Source organism: Tachyglossus aculeatus, chromosome 23 (assembly GCF_015852505.1).
Source record: "Tachyglossus aculeatus isolate mTacAcu1 chromosome 23, mTacAcu1.pri, whole genome shotgun sequence".
Classification (NCBI taxonomy): Eukaryota; Metazoa; Chordata; class Mammalia; order Monotremata; family Tachyglossidae; genus Tachyglossus; species Tachyglossus aculeatus.
Window position 1 is genome coordinate 19,352,756 of NC_052088.1, and position 18,491 is coordinate 19,371,246.

General features: G+C 41.0%; 1 protein-coding gene across 1 annotated transcript in view; it reads right to left on the reverse strand.

The window, feature by feature from the left end:
- EDIL3 (EGF like repeats and discoidin domains 3) overlaps positions 1 to 18,491 on the reverse strand; it is a 319,182-nt gene that overhangs the window by 52,200 nt on the left and 248,491 nt on the right. Inside the window, exon 10 of the mRNA XM_038765904.1 lies at positions 18,111 to 18,295. Coding sequence (XP_038621832.1) covers positions 18,111 to 18,295 — 185 coding nt within the window. The remainder of the gene's footprint in view (positions 1 to 18,110; positions 18,296 to 18,491) is intronic.

The window sequence follows — 18,491 nt, forward strand, 5'->3', positions numbered from 1 at the left end:
GCATTTAACAATACCATTATTGTAATTATTATTACTATTATTAACAGTAATAAAATTGAGAGGTGAAGGGGGGATGGCACTCACTGCTTGCTGCCCTCCTATTGCCAGTTCCTGGATTTGAGGTTGGTATTTGTCCTAAATATTTATCTTCCTCAGATAGTTCCAGAGCAGTTTAAGTTAGTTTCCATGCTGGCAGGCTTGTTTGATCTTTAATCTGTACAAAGGGCATGGATTCATTTCCTACAAATAGCTTTTATACTGAGCTATTTTACCTGAGAATGCAAAATCTATTAGCAAAATTGCTATACATACTGGTTAAATTTACACTTACAATGTAGCACAGGCTTTCTCTCAAAGGAAAGGGCACATGACCAGCAATTTATTTCTGAAGAGACTAAGGCACTATTTCTGTAATGTGTAAGAGGAACAAAATCATACTTTGTTCAGATATTTATTTCAGGAAGATTGGCCAGGGTCTAGTATTATCCCTATGTTATAAGCATAGTTAAATAACTGGCCCCAGATCACAAGATGCATAACCAGTGAAAGTAATTCCATAATTCGTTCATTCCATCGTATTTATTGAGCACTTATTATGGGCAAAGCACTGTACTAAGCACTTGGGAGAGCACAATATAATAATAGACACATTCCTATCAAATACATAGGTGGATCAGTACTGGTCTGCTTTGCCTCATCACTTTTTGGAGCGCAAAAAATAAAATAAAATTCCTTTGTTCCTTCCTTAGGTCTTAGCCAACACCAAAATGAGGGGAGTCATATTTATTACTCTATTTTATTTGTACATATTTATTCTATTCATTTTATTTTGTTAATATGTTTTGTTTTGTAGCCTGTCTCCCCCTTCTAGACTGTGAGCCCACTGTTGGGTAGGGACCATCTCTATATGTTGCCAACTTGTACTTCCCAAGTGCTTAGTACAGTGCTCTGCACACAGTAAGTGCTCAATAAGTATGATTGAATGAATGAATGAATGTGCTACTAGTAGCTAAGGGACAAGTAAGTGTCTCTGAGAAATCCCTAACAATCCTGGAAATTGATTCTTCCCTACCACCTTGAAGAGAAAAATTTCCACTGACTCCAAAAATAGTTTTATTTTCAACATACAAGATGTAGTCCAAAAAGGGCTTAAGTGAGAAAAAAACCCCAAAAACCTTTGATTCATTTTAAGAACAAAGGATGATTTCAGATAGACAAATTTTATTTCAATTGAAAGTGCATTTTTTACCACAAAACTCTCCACCTTACACAAAACAAGACTACTTGAGAGGCATCTGGGATCCATAAGAAAAATAGAAATCACAGCTCCGACCCCAGTTTTTACTGTCTGTCACTTCCTTGGTTGCCAGCAGCTGTAACCCCGCCACTTCAGTGACTAGTGGCTCCCCTGCAAAGGCCCGACAGCGATGAGTTGCTGAATAGTCTTTCTATAACACACCTAGATGGTATTGACAGTTTCTCCTCATTGTTGGGAGACTAATCCCATACTAATATGGACGCACATGCATGGAGCTAAGCTAGCCACACATGGAAACAAATAGGGTCTAAGTGAGGCTTAGTCATCCTAAATTGGTAGCGAGCCAACATTTGCTGCTAGTTATTCTTTCAGCTCAGAACAGTCAGAGGTGATTCTTATATTTTGTAGATGACGGCTGACCTGCTGTACTCTCCCAAGTGCCTAGTTACAGTGCTCTGCACACAGCAAGCACTCAGTAAATACAACTGATCGATTGATGGCCTTGTGAGGCCCTTCTGATTGACAACTTCTGCCTGCTAGTATTTGACAGATGGATATTTCCTCTTCCTCTTGCCCTGTTGTTAGCCGATTTCACTCTCAGTGTCCTTCTTTAATGTGTTCGTTCTCCCTCCAGAGATCCAACTCCCCTTTAGTTTACCCTTGAGGGCAGAGAACGTGTCTACCAACTCATATTGTGCTCTTCCAAGTTCTTAGTAAAGTGCCCTGCACAAAGAAAGTGCTCAGTAAATATAAGTTATTGATTTGAGTATCTTGCTGACATAGACCATAAGCCTCTTGAGGTCAGGGATCATGTCTTTCTGTCTTGCTGCTGGTCTATTCTCCCAAGGGCTTAGTACTGGGCAGATTGGAGGTACTCAATAGATATGGTTGAGGTGAGTCTGATGATGTTAATCTGTTGGCCACTCATTTTCAGGCTTTGCAGTGCTAAGCTGCAACCAGCAGGACTTTAAAGTTGCTTCTCTGGCTGTACCTTTGGGATGGATCAATGTAGATACTGCTTATCATTTGATGTAATACAGTACATGTCTTATGCTACTGAGTCATCTCCAACCCATAGCAACTCCATGGACAAAGCTCTCCCAAAATGTCCCACCTCCATCTGCAATCATTTTGGTAGTGTATCCATAGAGTTTTCTTGGTAAAAATCCAGAAGTGGTTTACCACTGCCTCCTTTCACACAGTAAACTTGAGTCTCCACCCTCGACTCTCTCCCATGGTGCTGCTGCCCAGAACAGGTGAGTTTTGACTTGAAGCAGAATGCCTTCCAGGCACTAGAGTGGCTTAGTGGAAAGAGCATGGGCTTATCAGCTGTGTGACTTTGGGCCAGTCACTTAACTTCTCTGTGCCTCAGTTACCTCATCTGTAAAATGGGGATTGTGAGCCCCACATGAGATAACCTGATTACCTTGTATCTACCCCTTTGCTTAGAACAGGGCTTGGCACATATTGAGCACTTAACAAATACTATTATTATTATTATTAGTCACTACCCAAACTAGGAATGGAATGGCTATGCCTCTGCTTGACTCTCCCTCCCTTAGCTGAGACTGGTAGAGTACTAGAAATGCTACAGGTGTGATCCTGAGAGGTTAATACAGTACCTAGATGGTTAGTAAACTTACTCAACAAAGTCAATGTCCACCTGTGTCTGAGCCATATAGCCATGCAATTGGTCTGATATTGCTAGCTACACTGCACTGCTAACTGAAACTTTACTGAGACTCCACTGTCAGCTCATCCCACAGAATATACAGGCTGGTGCATTTCCTCGGTCATCTTTGGTCAATCATCATGGTCTCAAAATATAAAAAAAACATGACTTAAGGTGGTTAGATATAGTTAGGCTTAGACTAGTCAAAAAATTTCCACTGCATCTACCTTGCTGCTCCACTCACTGAACTTAAATGCTATTGTGAACCTGACTACTGACTCCACAAAGAAAAAGATTTGAAAGGGTTGAAATTACTTGAAAAACATTTTCATTTCCCTTTAGGTTGGCCTTTGAGCAACATAGAAATAGTCTGAAAATACGATTTGGAACTCTCTCCCTAGAATTAATTCACAGAATATTACACTCAACCGTTTTCCTTTCAATCTGTCAAGATTTCTTGGGGAAAAACTCCCCGCCAAACTTTACATTCCAATAACTCAACTAATGAAACCATGCAACTAGTAAGTCAAGAGATCCCATTTAACTCAGTTTCTAGGAAACACGAAAGTAAGGGTTTATCTGCAAAGAAACATTCTATTCAAAATAAGCATTAAATGAAATGGTGCCAAAGTCATTTCGAGGTATTGTGAAGTGAGAATGAGGGGATTTTCAAATCCAAGAGAAAGTCAATTTCTGGAAGAAAAGGTTGTTGGTACTTCTTATCAGTGAAGAAGAACAGGCTTCCCAGCATGGAAATTTATTCATCCAGAATGTTTAATGAAAACCTGTTTTCTTCCCTGTGCAATCTTCCAACCACAGGCATCAGAAGTAATCAGTCTCATTAACAAGTAGGTGGGGGTGCCAGACACTTTAGCTGTTTTTTTCTGGCTTTCTAAATCCCACCGCTTCCACTGGAGTAGGAGCGTCTAGAATGCTTAGCTCAGAAGAGCAACCGTGTTTCAGCTTTGCAACCAAGGTCGGCTCCACAAGCAGAACAAATTCAACAGATTTGGATCCCCATGAGATCTCCCTTACTCCACTCCCTCAGCCCCAAGATACAAGAGGCTGGACCTCTCCAGAGAGTCCTGGCCTGTGACCCCCAAAGGCCCCTCACATGGGCTCAAGAATGAACACTGTTTATGCTAGAGACTGTATTGGGAGCCCTGTTCAATTTTCTGAGGGTAAAGCTGGGCCCCCCAGCCCTGACGCCTTCCATTGTCCAAAGCCAAGGTGGACACTGGGGTTCAATTTCCCAGATCTTCATTCGGACACAAATCCTTCCCCTAGGAAATATCCAGGTGAACTCTAAAGAGGCACCTGGATATTTCCTCCCCAGGGTGTTGAACCAGCTTTTGCTTCTCCCCTTCTCCCTCCCCCTTAGATAGTGACTGCAATGCGGGGCCAAGACTGTGTCTAATCTTTTTATATTGTACTTACCCCAGGGCTTAGTACAGTGCTTGGCACCTAGTAAGTGCTTAACCAATACCAAAGTTATACTCAGTTGATTAATTCACTCCATTTCCATTACTGACGGTCTGGCAGGCAAAAAAGGCAATAATAACAATAATAATAATAATGGAATTTGTTAAGTATTTACTATGTGCCCGGCACTGTGCTAAGCACTGGGGTAGGTACAAGCCCAGAGCTTCTGCAGAGAAGCAGCGTGGCTCAGTGGAAGGAGCATGTGCTTTGGAATCATAGGTCATGGGTTCAAATCCCAGCTCCGCCACTTGTCAGTTGTGTGACTTTGGGCAAGTCACTTAACTTCTCTGTGCTTCAGTTACCTCATCGGTAAAATGGGGATTAAGACTGTGAGCCCCCGTGGGACAACCTGATGACCTTGTAACCTCCCCAGTGCTTAGAACAGTGCTTTGCACATCGTAAGCAAGCACTCAATAAATACCAATATTATTATTATTATTACGCCAATCAGTTTGGACACAGTCCATTTCCCGCACAGGGCTCAAAGATGAGGGAACTGAAGCCAAGAGGAGTTAAATGACTTGCCCACGGTCATGCAGCAGATGAGTGGTGGGGCCGGGATTAGGACCCAGGACTTTCTGATTCCCAGGTCCATGCTCTATCCTCTAGGCCACACTGCTTCTCCACTATTGTGGTATTCATTAAGCATTTACTATATAACAGGCACTATACGAAGTGCTGAGCTCACAGTCTTAATCCCACTTCTGCAGTTGGAAATTGAGGCACAGAGAAATTCAGTTATTTGGCCAAGGTCACACACCAGACAAATGGCAGAGTTGGGAATAGAACACAGGTCTGACCCTCTTTTTCATGCTCTTTCTACTTGGCCATGCAGCTTGCACATTTATATGGAATTTGATTTCTAGCTGTAACTTTCAATTAATCAATGGTATTTACTGAGGACTTACCGTATGCAGAGCACTGTGCTAAATGCTCAGAAGAATACAACTGAGGTGACATGTTCCCTGCCCACAAGGAGCTTATATTCTAGGTGACTATCCTATCTTTCACATTTTGCTATATGTTTATGATAGGAAACTAACTATTCAGATCTTGGGGAAAAATGAGCCCAAATGTGGTATTCTTGCCTTCGATACCGAATCATAGAATCAATCCTAGAAATACCGAATCATAGAATCAATCCTAAAATACTGGGCCAAGAGGGAATTCAAACCAAACTAATGATTCAAATTCATCCTGTCTGTGGGAGCTAACTTTTCCTATCTGTTGATTGGAACATCTTTTCATTGTTAGGAAAGATGCTTAGAATCTAGTTAAAGTGTCATAAATACCACAGGAAAGTATATGCTGAGCTTCAGCTCCTGCCCCATGGATTTCATCGGTCTCTGGAAGCTGAGGTCAAGTCCATCCGTAGGAGAAAAGTCAGCATTTTACCGGTGTAATATTCCCAGCATGGATTTGACGCGAGGCTTCGGTGGCCCGAACAGACAACACGGGCTTGGCTAGGAGACAGCCTGTGCATACTGCGTGAGGCAAGGTGTGCCAGCCAAGTCATCCGCTGCAGGCCCGACAGCCAGAAAATGGAATAATGAGATCGTTAACAAGTGCACTTGTGGTCCTGGGGCACTTAGTGCTCAGTCAACCACTTCTCATAAAACCTTCAGTGTCCATCTCATGATACAATAAAAAGCTGTTCATTCCCAGTAGGAAATGCCTGAACAAAATTCCTTCCAGACTCGAGCTGACCCACAGGAGCAAAATCTTAGTGTTGTGAATTTCCACTTGCGGTGTGGAAGTCACTGGGACCAGGAAAAGTTTGGAGAAATTGGGATATTTTTTACCACAGGGAGAAATCACTTGATTAATAGAAGAAAAATATAAGCTTTAATTCTTTTCTTTCGTAGCACCCATCGAGTGTGGCCTAGTGGACAGAGTATGGGCCCGGGAGTTGGAAGGACTTGGGTCTGCCACTTATCTGCTCTGTGGTCTTGGGTGAGTCATTTCCCTTCTCTGTGACTCAGCTACCTCGTCTGTAAAATGAGGATTAAGACTGTGAACTCCATGTGGGACATGGACTGTGTCTAACCTGATGAACAGTAGTCATGAAAGGTAGAAAAAGTTTGTCACTTGTTTTGGTGGCCCATTTTTGCCTGAATTTACTAATTTTTCTCATTTCTATTTTATTTTTTAATGGTATTTGTAAAGTGCTTAGGATGTACCAGGCACTGTACTAAGCACTGGCATTAAATATAATATCAGCAGGGCTATTTGGACTATTACTCATTTCAAGTAAATTCTGAATGCGGAAGGAGACAGTGGTAAACCACTTCCATATTTTTACCAAGAAAACTCTGTGGATATACTACCAGAATGATTGCAGATGGAGGTGGGGCATTTTGGGAGAGATGTGTCTATGATGTGAAGACAAGTTCTGAATATTACATAATGTGCTTTTCGTAAATCAGTTCGATTTAATTTCCTTCTTTTTAACAGATTTTAAGACCAAAAGTTCCCCCAGCCAGCAAGAATGCAACCTAACTGGTTGATGAGAAATCTATTCTTCTCACATGAAATAGAACAAAACAGTTTTCTCTTTACAAGGCACTTTCCCTGTTTATATAACACAGTATGCTCTTCAGTACCCACTATTAATATTAAACATTTTTCTAAGAAGATTTTAAAACCATTTAACAATTTCAAAACTGCAACTGAAAATGAAGTGCCAATTTCATTTTCAGTGTGCAATGCATGTTAAGTAATAACCTGTTTAATACAAACGCAATAAAGTCCCATTCAACTATTTAAACTGTATTTAAATTTTAAGCTGTAAAGATGCGTGCTTTACAAGAAATAGCTGGGTGATGATGTTCCCACTCGTTTGTCCCATTAAGCTTTTCTTCTTTAATGTGCTAAGTAGCCTGGGCCCAATTGTTCATTGACACAGAGTAGAATGATAAGTTATCACATTATCTAACCCAGAAACCACAAAAACTCTATTTCAGTTTTTAAATCACCTTTAACAGTACAGTTCAAATGGCTGAAAGCAGTGCTGAAATTAGGCTTACATATTTCGGGAAGGTTGAAATAGAGATTAAATTTGAATAATTAATTTTAATGTTTTCATTTATGTCCTAGAGCATTAAAATTTAACTTGCCTCTAACCATTAGTGTATGGACCAGAACCCAGTTTCTAGGATTTAGGGCTATTTTAGTTCTAAGCAAGGCTGAGCCCTTGTTCCATGCAAACCACCTTTGGATCAGCATGCTACTGTGTCACAATTTGAGCACAACTTCCAACCAGGCATCAATGCGTTCATTGGCTAGAACACTGGCCTGAAAGTCAGAAGGACCTGGGTTCTAATCCTGACTCCAACACACATCTGCTGTGTCACCCTGGGCAAGTCACTTAATTTCTCTGTGCCTCAGTTACCTCATCTGTAAAATGTGGATTAAGACTGTGAGCCCCACAAGGGACAACCTGATAACCTTGTATCCTCCCAGCGCTTAGAACATTACTGTGCACATAGTAAGAACTTAACAAATACTATTATCATTATTATTTTGACTGGAGTGGAACAAAAGCAATATCACACTCCTTTTCTTTCAGTTACTGGGGAAGTAAACTGTGAAAGATGCATCCTTCTGGGAATCTCTTGCTAAAATAATGAAAATAATTGTAATACTTGTTCAGAACTTCTTATGTGCCAAACAGTGGGGTAGATAATTTGGTCAATCAGGTCAGATACAGTCTGCAACTCACATGGTACTCACAGTCTAATCCTCATTTTACACTTGAGGAAACTAAGGTACAGAGAGGTTAAGTGATTTGTCTAATGCCACACAGCAGGCAAGGAATAATAATAATAATAATAATAATAATGATAATAGCATTTATTAAGCACTCACTATGTGCAAAGCACTATTCAAAGTGCTGGGGAGTTTACAAGGTGAGCAGGTTGCCCCACTTGGGGCTCACAGTCAATCCCCATTTTACAGATGAGGTAACTGAGGCCCAGAGAAGTTAAGTGACTTGCCCAAAGTCACATAGCTGACAATTGGCAGAGCCAGGATTTGAACCCATGACCTCTGACTCCAAAGCCCATGCTCTTTCCACTGAGCCATGCTGCTTCTCTAATGGAATGGAGCTGGGGTTAGAAGCCAGATATCCTGTCTCCCAATTCCATACTCTATCTTATTCCTTTTCATATCACACTAAATCCTTCATACAACATACTTATTTCTTCCATTTACTTACATTCTGGACCCAGTGGAGATGGTAAACAACCAATTAGCATCTCTGAGAAACAATATTTCACTCACTCAGAAGACTAATGCTTGCTTCGCCCCAGGCTAGGGCTAGGAGTTCGGGTGCCTGAAGCACTTTGGCACACCAACTGTTTTGTACTCTCCTGAGTGTATAAGTACAGTGTACTTATCAAAGTAATTGCTCAATAAATACCACTGATTGATTGATTCATCCATTCAATCGTATTTATTAAGTACTTACTATGTGCAGCGCACTGTACTAAGCATTTGGTAAAGTACAATACAACAATAGACACATTCCCTGCCCACAATGAGGTTACAGTCTAGCAGTCTACACATCAGTACCAGGTGGGGCCAGAGATTAAAAAGCAAATCAATTTATGGATGCAGACACTGTTCTCCTTGACATTCTTTGCTCCAGACTGGGCTTAGCCTGTGAAATGCCAGACTCCGGGATTGAAGAACACCCAGTTTAACAGAACAGGGGTGAGAGAGGGGTGGGAAATAGCATGGCCTATTGGAAAGAACACAGGCCTGGGAAGCAGAGGCCTGGGTTCTAATTCCAGCTCCACCACTGCCCTGCTGTGAGACCTGCAAATGTGTGTGGCAAATCACAAATTCTCTATGCCCCAATTTTATGTTCTGTAAAATGGAGTTTTAATACCTTTTCCTCCTTCCTACTTGCACTATAAACTCCATGTGGGACAGGGACTATATCTGTCCTGATTACCTCGTATCGACCCCAGGTTCAGCGGTTGACACATAGTGAGCAATTAAATACTACAATTATTATATCCCCACAAGGTCTATATGCTCTGCAGCTTTCCTACTCATTAGGAAAGTGAAGCTCCTTCATGTTGGGGAAATCGAGGCAGCTGCCTGGTTTCCTTATCCCTAAATCTGGCACTGGACTTCCTTTACTTCCCTCATCTTATTTTCTGAACACCATACCAAGGCAGACACGTTTAAAGGGCTCAACAACTCTTTAATCATTTTCCATGACAATGCGCTGAATAGTACCCAGGAAGTTTGCAATTATTTATTCCTCTATCCCTTATTTGTGAGCAGTGAATCTGCAGGACCAGCTTGCTCTCATCCTAGGAAATGTTACATAAGAAACAATTAGTAGATTTATGCCACCCTATTTAAAAGCATCTCCAAATACCTATTTATGCCATTTTCTTCTAGTTATGAATCCATGGATCCCAGAATTTCCAAATCCATTCCCTGCACTGCCTTTCAGACTATTCCTGAAAGCATGGTTCCACTTAGGATTTCTCAAACCTAAAATCATCAGGTCCTCTTACCCCCGGGGCCGTTTCGTGAACCACACACAGGCCCAGATAGAAGTAGGAAGGACAGGGATGGAACACGAAAAATGAGAGATCTCAATTGCTGAGAAAAACTCAGTGAGAGTGAATGAAGATACCAACTGTTTTGTAAAATACCCCAGCTGTTTCTTTCATGTGTTTCTACTAGTTTTATACTACTAAAATCACTTACGTCTCCATCTCCCCATCCTATTTTCCTTCATAGTAGGGAGGAAAAACAGGATGGGGAGGTGGAAAGAGGAGAGATGCAACACTTGAGTTTGTACCCCCTGTCACTTAGGTACTCATCCCAATCTCCCACCTCTACAGTACTACTACTAACAATAATTATGGTATCTGTTAAGCACTTACTATGTGTAAAGCACTGTTCTAAGCACTGGGGGGATACAAGGTGATCAGGTTATCCTACTTGGGGCTCACAGTCTTAATCCCCATTTGACAGATGAGGTACCTGAGGCACAGAGAAGTTAAGTGGCTTGCCCAAGTTCACATAGCTGAAAAGTGGCTGAGCCAGGATTCAAACCCATGACCTCCGACTCCCAAGCCCGCACTCTTTCCCCTGAGCCACGCTGCTTCTCTAATACACATACTGTTATAGGCAGTTACTGCCACTACCCAAAATTCATTTTAACATTTCTCTTCCCTGCAGGTTTGGAAGGCATTAAGGTCAGGGATTATGTTTTCTCCCAACCACTTAGTAATAATAATAATAATGATGGCTTACTATGTGCAAAGCACTGTTCCAAGTGCTGGGGAGGTTACAAGGTGATCAGGTTGTCCCACAGGAGGCTCACAGTCTTAATCCCCATTTGACAGATGAGGTAACTGAGGCCCAGAGAAGTTAAGTGACTTACCCAAAGTCACACAGCTGACAATTGGTGGAGCTGGGATTTGAACCCATGACCTCTGACTCCAAAGCCTGTGCTTTTTCCACTGAGCGACGCTAGTGAAGTGCTCAGCACAGAGTTATCACTCAAATACCACTGATAGAATTTCAAAAGGAGTGGCCACAAAAATACTGAATTGGCTCATTTATTCAGTCATATTTATTGTGTACTGTGTGCAAGCACTGTACTAAGCACTCGGGAGAGTACAATATAACAATAAACAAACACATTCTTGCCCACAAAGAGCTCACAGTCTAGGGGGGAGACAGCCATTAATATACATAAATAGATAAATAAGTTACAGGTATACACAGTTGTATACCTATGTGCTGTGGGAACAGAGGGAGGAGGAGTGAAAGAGAAAATAGGAAAGGCATAGAAGAGAGTGACAGAAGAGGAGAAGAGGGCTTAGTCAAGGAAGAGATCACAGAAAAATTATTTCTAAGAACCACTTGGTATACATGATTGTGGCTTTTACCCAGCACTCTTCTTGGAGAACATTCAGCACCTTAGGAAATATAGTAGTTTTTTTAACAAAGTTAAGCACTAATCATCACTTCAAACTCATAAATATTGTTTTAAAAAAGTCACCAAAAATATGTGGGAAATTCCAGTGTTGTACATTCAGGCTATTATTAGGGCATTTTAAGTTGGTCCTTGCAGGGGTCCCATATCTGACAACTTCATCATGGAATCATGATGGAATCCCCCTCCCCCTCGTCCCCCTCTCCATCACCCCATCTTACCTCCTTCCCTTCCCCACAGCACCTGTATATATGTATATATGCTTGTACATATTTATTACTCTATTCATTTATTTATTTTACTTGTACATATCTATTCTATTTATTTTATTTTGTTAGTATGTTTGGTTTTGTTATCTGTCTCCCCCTTTTAGACTGTGAGACCACTGCTGGGTAGGGACTGTCTCTATATGTTGCCAACTTGTACTTCCCAAGCGCTTAGTACAGTGCTCTGCACACAGTAAGCGCTCAAATATGATTGATGATGATGATGATGATGAATCAAAATTAGGAAAAATGCCATCAGACCCCAAATGATTGGAAAACCAAATAGCAGCAGAGCCTACTCCATTTCAGCCAGTGTGACAAATATCAGATCATATTACAAGTTTCATCTTCCACCTTCTAAATAAATGATGGGAAGACAATCCGGGCACTGCCATTGGCTGAACAATTATCTCCTTGGCTGGCAGAGGTGCTTGGACGATGTACAGAAGTCATATAAAGTATCAGTTGTTGGCCTCATCATTTTGTAATCTGGCCTAAACTAACAAGACAATCAGTGTATCAAGAAGTAGTATCAAATCATTCATGCAGTTCAATACCAAGCTTTTAGAGCATGGAGACAGCGTCAAAGGGCTGTTTGGAAAAATTATAGTAATAGGGAATTCCAGCTATAAATAGCTTTTATGAAAGCAAACGTGAGCTTCTCTGAAGAAACATTTCCTAACTGGCAGCGCTCTGGATGGTGAATTTTATGGCGGTCACCCCTTCCAGCCCTCATACTCAAGAGGGAAAAGAGAAGTAGCACAGAAAGAGCATGGATCTTTAGTCAAGTTGATCTGGTTTCTAATCTTGGTTCTAACACTTGTCTGCTCTGTGGTGTAGGGCCAATCACTTAACTTCTTTGTATCTCATCTGTAAAATACCTGAATACCTGTTCTCCCACCCTTTTGGTCTGATATCCATAGGAGAATGATCACTCTGTCAGATCTCCCCATCCTCCATCAAGCATCACAGCACCCAGAAGCAATGTGGCCTAGTAGATAGAGCACAAGCCTAGGAGTCAGGAGGACCTGGGTTCTAATCCCAGCTCCACCTATCTGCTGTATGATCTTGGGCAAGTCACTTCACTTCTCTGTGCCTCAGTTATCTCATCTTTAAAATGAAAATTAATACCGTGAGCCCCATGTGGAACATGGACAGTGTCCATCCTCATTAGCCTGTATCTACCGTACAGTACAGTACTTAATACACTGCCCGGAGCATAGTAAGTACTTAACAAAAAACATAAGAAAGAGTCTCCAATCAGGTTGAAGTACATAAAAGTCCCAATTTTGCACATTTCCACTATGCATTTTGGCTAAGACAATATTTTACAGTTAGGGAGCTAATTACAGGACTGTGTTCCTTTTTCAGGAGCCTTTAACCATGGTGTCATTCTTGATGCCTCATTTCCTTTCAGCTCTCACAATCAATTTAAATTTTGCTGGTTCTTCCTCCACAATTTCTCTAGGATTTACCCTTTCGTTTGCAGTAAACAACCATCAGACAGGGCCAAGATCTTGTCATTACACAGTCTGACTACCGTATAACAGGTAATATTACCTGCATCCCTGGTTACAGCCTTTCCCTGACTTCAGTCTCAACTACATGCTGCTACCTGAATTATGTTCTTGAAACCACCCTCAGACCACATCTCTCAACTCCTCCAAAACTTCCACTTGGCTTTCCATCTCCTTTGCAAGTCAAAATTCCTCTGTGGCTTCATGGCTCGTTACCAGATTTCTCCACTATATATATATTTTCCAACAATAGCAAAATGTATATAGAGGAAACACTAGCTGCAACAGCAAGTGAGAAAATCAAATACTCTTGATATTTTCCCAAATAGTTGCCTTGAAAGTGAGCATCCCAAGAAAATTCCTCCAGGAGGCTGCTCTTCTGGAGTAGGAGTTACCATTCTTCTCATCCTTTCCAAATCTTCCACTTCTCAGTAGCCTGTTCCAGTAGCTAATTGTCCACCAGTGAGATCACTCTCCTCAGAATCTGCTTGACATTCCTTTCATGGAATATGGATTCATAATCCTTTCCTCTCACTGGTCACTAATATTCATAGACATGAAAAATGGAATCATTTAATCCCCAGAACTTCTTTTCAAGGGCTAAAACCCCATGATCCTTCAATCTCATCATGATCATCACCAGGAAATGAACAAACAAAATAAAACACCTGACAGTAACTGAATAACAGCTTATTATATGCAGAACACTTTCCTGGAGCCCTGGGCAATGCAAGGAATTTAAGTTACTTTTATTGCTCCTTTCTAGAAGCTTCTCTTGCTAAGTAAACCTCTTTTGATTGAACTTAAGTTCTAATGAGGGACTACCCAGTCTTGAATATTCTGGGATATTACTTTGGCAGGTTATGCCCATATGTCAATATATCTCAGTACCATTTTAGACAATTTCATTTTCAGTGTTTTTGCTTGCAATCAACTTATCCATTCCTCTAGAATCTATTGACATAATTAGCCGCTAGCTTCCCATTTTGTATCTGTGAGGCTTATTTTCATTCCCGATTTGTTCAAATCATTTAAGCTTCCAAATAAAGTGATAGGAATCCCTTCCAATATTATCTCATTCACACAGTGAACATTCTAGTTGTTCCCCAGGTCACTGATAGGTTGTACTTATTTATTTCCTTGACACTGCTCTCCTTTTTCTTCTTGGCAAGCGTCAGAGAAGACAAGGTGGGGCATTGGTGATTAAATGATCTAAGTATGTACCTGGACTGAGTATGTACACAGCTGGCTCCTGACCTAGAAGTTCAAGCATTTGAAGTGAGCGAGGACATCTGCGGATGCTCATGGGAGGTAAGCCGATCACCTGATCAGGACTGCTCCAATTCTGAATCGCTTGTATAGTTTTCTAAGACTGTCTAACAAAATCCAGGACTGTCACTAATAACTTGGGTCAACCTATTTGGTCTAGTTTGAAATCATCCTGGAGTCAGAACAAACTTCACCTTCAACCCTCCCTGGTCAATATTACATCTATGCATACAGCTACAACACAGTTCCTGATTTCTTGGGGGATTAATGGCTTCTTTAGTAAGTTCCTACTTCAAACGCTGGAATTCAAATTAAAAATCACAATGCTACCTCCTATTGCTGCATACTTTATGGATGTCAAGAGATCCCCTGGGGAAGCAGTGTGGCATAATGGATGGAGCAGGGGCCTGGAACTCAGAATGTCCTGGGTTCTAATCCCAGCTCTGCCAGTTTTCTGCTGTGTGACCTTAGGCAAGTCATTTATCTCTTCTGTGCCTCAGTTAACCCCTCTGTAAAATGGGGATTAAGACTGTGAGCCCATGTGGGACAGAGACTGTGTCCGACCCAGTTTGCTTATAACTGCACCAGCGCTTAGTACAGTGCCTTGCACATAAGTGCTTAATGAATGTCACAATTAGTATTCTTATTCTTATTCAGTCAAATTTATTGAGCGCTTACTGTGTGCAAAACACTGCACTAAGCACTTTGTCTTTTCTTATGCTGTTGAGTCATCTCCAACCCATAGCGATTTCATGGACACAACTCTCCCAGAAAGCCCCACTTCCATTTGCAATCGTCTTGGTAGTGTATCCATAGATTTTTTTCAATAAAAATACAGAAATGGTTCACCAATGCCTCCTTCTGTCCAGAAAACTTGAATCTATGCCCTCTACACTCTCCCATTCCACTGCTGCCCAGCACATTGAGTTTTGACATGTAGTATATTGCCTTCCACTTGCTAGCCACTGCCCAAGCTGGAAATGGAATGGATATGCCTCTGCTTGGCTCTCCCTCCCATAGTAGAGACTGGAAATTTCTTGAAATCTTTTCTTCCAGATTAAATTAGAAAAGTTTCTGTGTAGGTGACTAGACCCAAGGAAATCAATGCTTTGAATTGTATAGATGAAATTCTGCATTAAAAGTCAGAGATAAACTAGGTTTTATATGATCTTATTTAAATTACAGACTTCAATTGTTACCATAAACATTTCCATAAAATGAATATTGAAATGAAGCTTTGCAGAGTCAAATGTAATCTGGGAAAGGTCAATTCTGCAATGTACAGTTTAACAACATTATTAACATTACTAATGGATTTTGCTTGAAATACTGAGCAGGCTATTTTTGGTTGCAAATAGCCTCTGTAATGTATCACAAGGTCATTTTCCAGGTGGCCCTATGGGATTTTTTTTTCTTTCATCAGAGTCATCTATAGGTTCTATTACCCTTCAGTAGCTGCAGCACTAGTAGCAATAATACTCTACCCACCTGCCCGCTCTAGACTGTAAGCTCCTTATGGGTAGGGAACATGCCTGCTAATTCTGTTGTATTGTACTCTCCCAATGCTCTGTACATAGTAAGAGCTCAATTAAAAAGGACTGATTGATTGATAGTAGTAGAAGTAATAACAGCAGCATTTCACTTCAGGAAACTCTTCAATTCCAGAAATGTATTTCTTTAAATTCTTTAATACAGAATGTAGATTCTATATTCCACTGAGGAATCATAAATTATGAGATGATACACTGTGCATGAATAATACAAGTAAACCAGCAGACGAGACTCTGAACTAATGTTTCTTAATTAAGCACCTGACCAAGCCAGACAATGGAATATTTTAGAAGAGGTCCAAAGACTCTAGGAAACCACAGGTGGCTTAATTTAGACAACCCTTTGCGGATATACCCTACCTCTTCTCTTCTCTTTCCACCAAAACAAAATATAAAATTCAAGTGGCAGTGTCATCACTAGAGAATCTGGGAATATCATTATCCAATCTTTAATATTCTGGTTACAATTTAAGTGTGGACGTTCATTCAATCATATTTATTGAGCTCTTGCTGTGTGCAGAGTACTGTATTAAGCACTTGGAAAGTACAATTCAGCAACAGAGACAATCCCTACCCAACAACGGGTTCACAGTCTAGAAGGTATCTGTTACACGCTTACTATGTGCCAGGCGCTATACTAAGTGCTGGGGTGGATACAAGTAAATCAGGTTGGTCACAGTTTCTGTCCCACGTGGGACCCTCAACAGTCTCAATCCCCATTTTACAGATGAGGAAACTGAAGCCAGGGAAGTGACTTGCCCAAGGTCACACAGCAGTCAAATAGAAGAGCCAGGATTAGACCCCATGACCTTCTGATTCTCAGGCTTGTGCTCTATCCACTAGGCCATGTTGCTTCTCAGATGTTTATCCCCAAATGAAACAGGACAGGAAGAAAGCAAAACTGACCACATAATACTTGAAAAATCCGCTTGTTGTCAAAGTAGTAAATCTAACATTGCAACAAAAACAATACCAACTTAATCAAGTACATCACTGATCTTCCAGAATGCCTCAGCAATTTTGGACACCATGATTGATTTTACTCATTCAAATTTTGCTCAGGGTACTTTTCCAAAGATTAAGTAACAAGTCTTTGAGTACATGCCTTGCCTCTGCCTCCAAACTTGTAGTAAGCAGAGAGGACTCCCACATGTAGGTTTTCAAGTCAACTTTATATTCTGGAGTCAAAAGTTGATCAACTCAGTCTTAAAGCACCACAGAATCCAAAGTCATCACTTTAGGGGTCAATATGTAACCGATGCAGATACAGTGGCCCTGGCATAGTTTGCTCATTTAGCTATGAGCCTTATTGATGATTTACTTCTTTTCAGGATTTACTGATGCCATTTGGATTATATCATCTTTCGACATTAAAAAAAATCTCACTTCAGTTATCTAAGAAAATATCTACCTATTTCTCTCTGGCACAATCTACATTAGTACAACCATACTTTAAAAATCAAACTTGCTATCAAACTTCATTGGTGTAAATGTTGAAAGTATAAAGAGTCATTGCTACACCTCAGTTCAAGCTCCTTTTAGGCAGGGAACAGGTCTCTGCTTCTGCTGCACTTACCCCAAGTACCTCAGTATTCAGAATTGCACCCTGCAGATGCTCAAGAATACCATTACTATTCCTACTTTTCCTCTCTATGCAAGTTCATAGGTAGGAAATTAATTAGTGACAGGTGAAAATCTAATAAGACATCATTCGAATGGGAACAGATTGCAGAGTCAGTTGCGCATTTCCCAGAGTGTTCAGGGCTCCTACCAAGAATCCTATTCAAAACTAGAAGTTGATCCAAAACATGACAGTATGTGACAGTTCAAAAATGTTAATGTACTCAGGTCTGGTGAATGGACTTCTGAAGAGTGATTTGTGGCACCCTGATACATCAACCTGCCAAGTACCCTGACAAATCACCATCAGAGTGAAACTAGCTCATGGGCATTGCAGTATAATGAATTCTTGGGGTTATATCAGTTTAAGTTGATTTAAGGTGAAGTCCACATCACTGTTTTCCTTATTTTAAAGCTATCTCCCACCTTGTTCAAGAAGCCCCTACTAAATCTTGGCCGAAGTGAGACAGACAGGTTGATGGGAAAGGTGTTCATGCAAACGCTACCTGCAACCACTGAGACTGGTCACTGTGGCCTGAAGTCCAGGCATTCACTTTCCCCTGCTTGTCCAGACGTGCTTTCCTCGGTTCCCAGGTGAACATATCCATGTTGAGGGTCCGGAAGATGCTGGAGGCGGTGATCTGATAGTCTTGAATGTGTCCTGACTTCATCCCCAAGGGCTCAGAACAGCCTGAAAAGCAAAAAAAAAAAAGCAAAAGGAGTTCACTTACCACATTGGAAATCTGTTTCCTTTTTGGATAGACAAGAGAAGACGGCATGTCAGGGCATCACTCCACAGATGGGGAGTATCAACGTTCTTACAGAAGGCATTAATCAAGAACATAGCTGCGAAAAACAGGAAAACTTAATAGCCATTTCTGGCTATT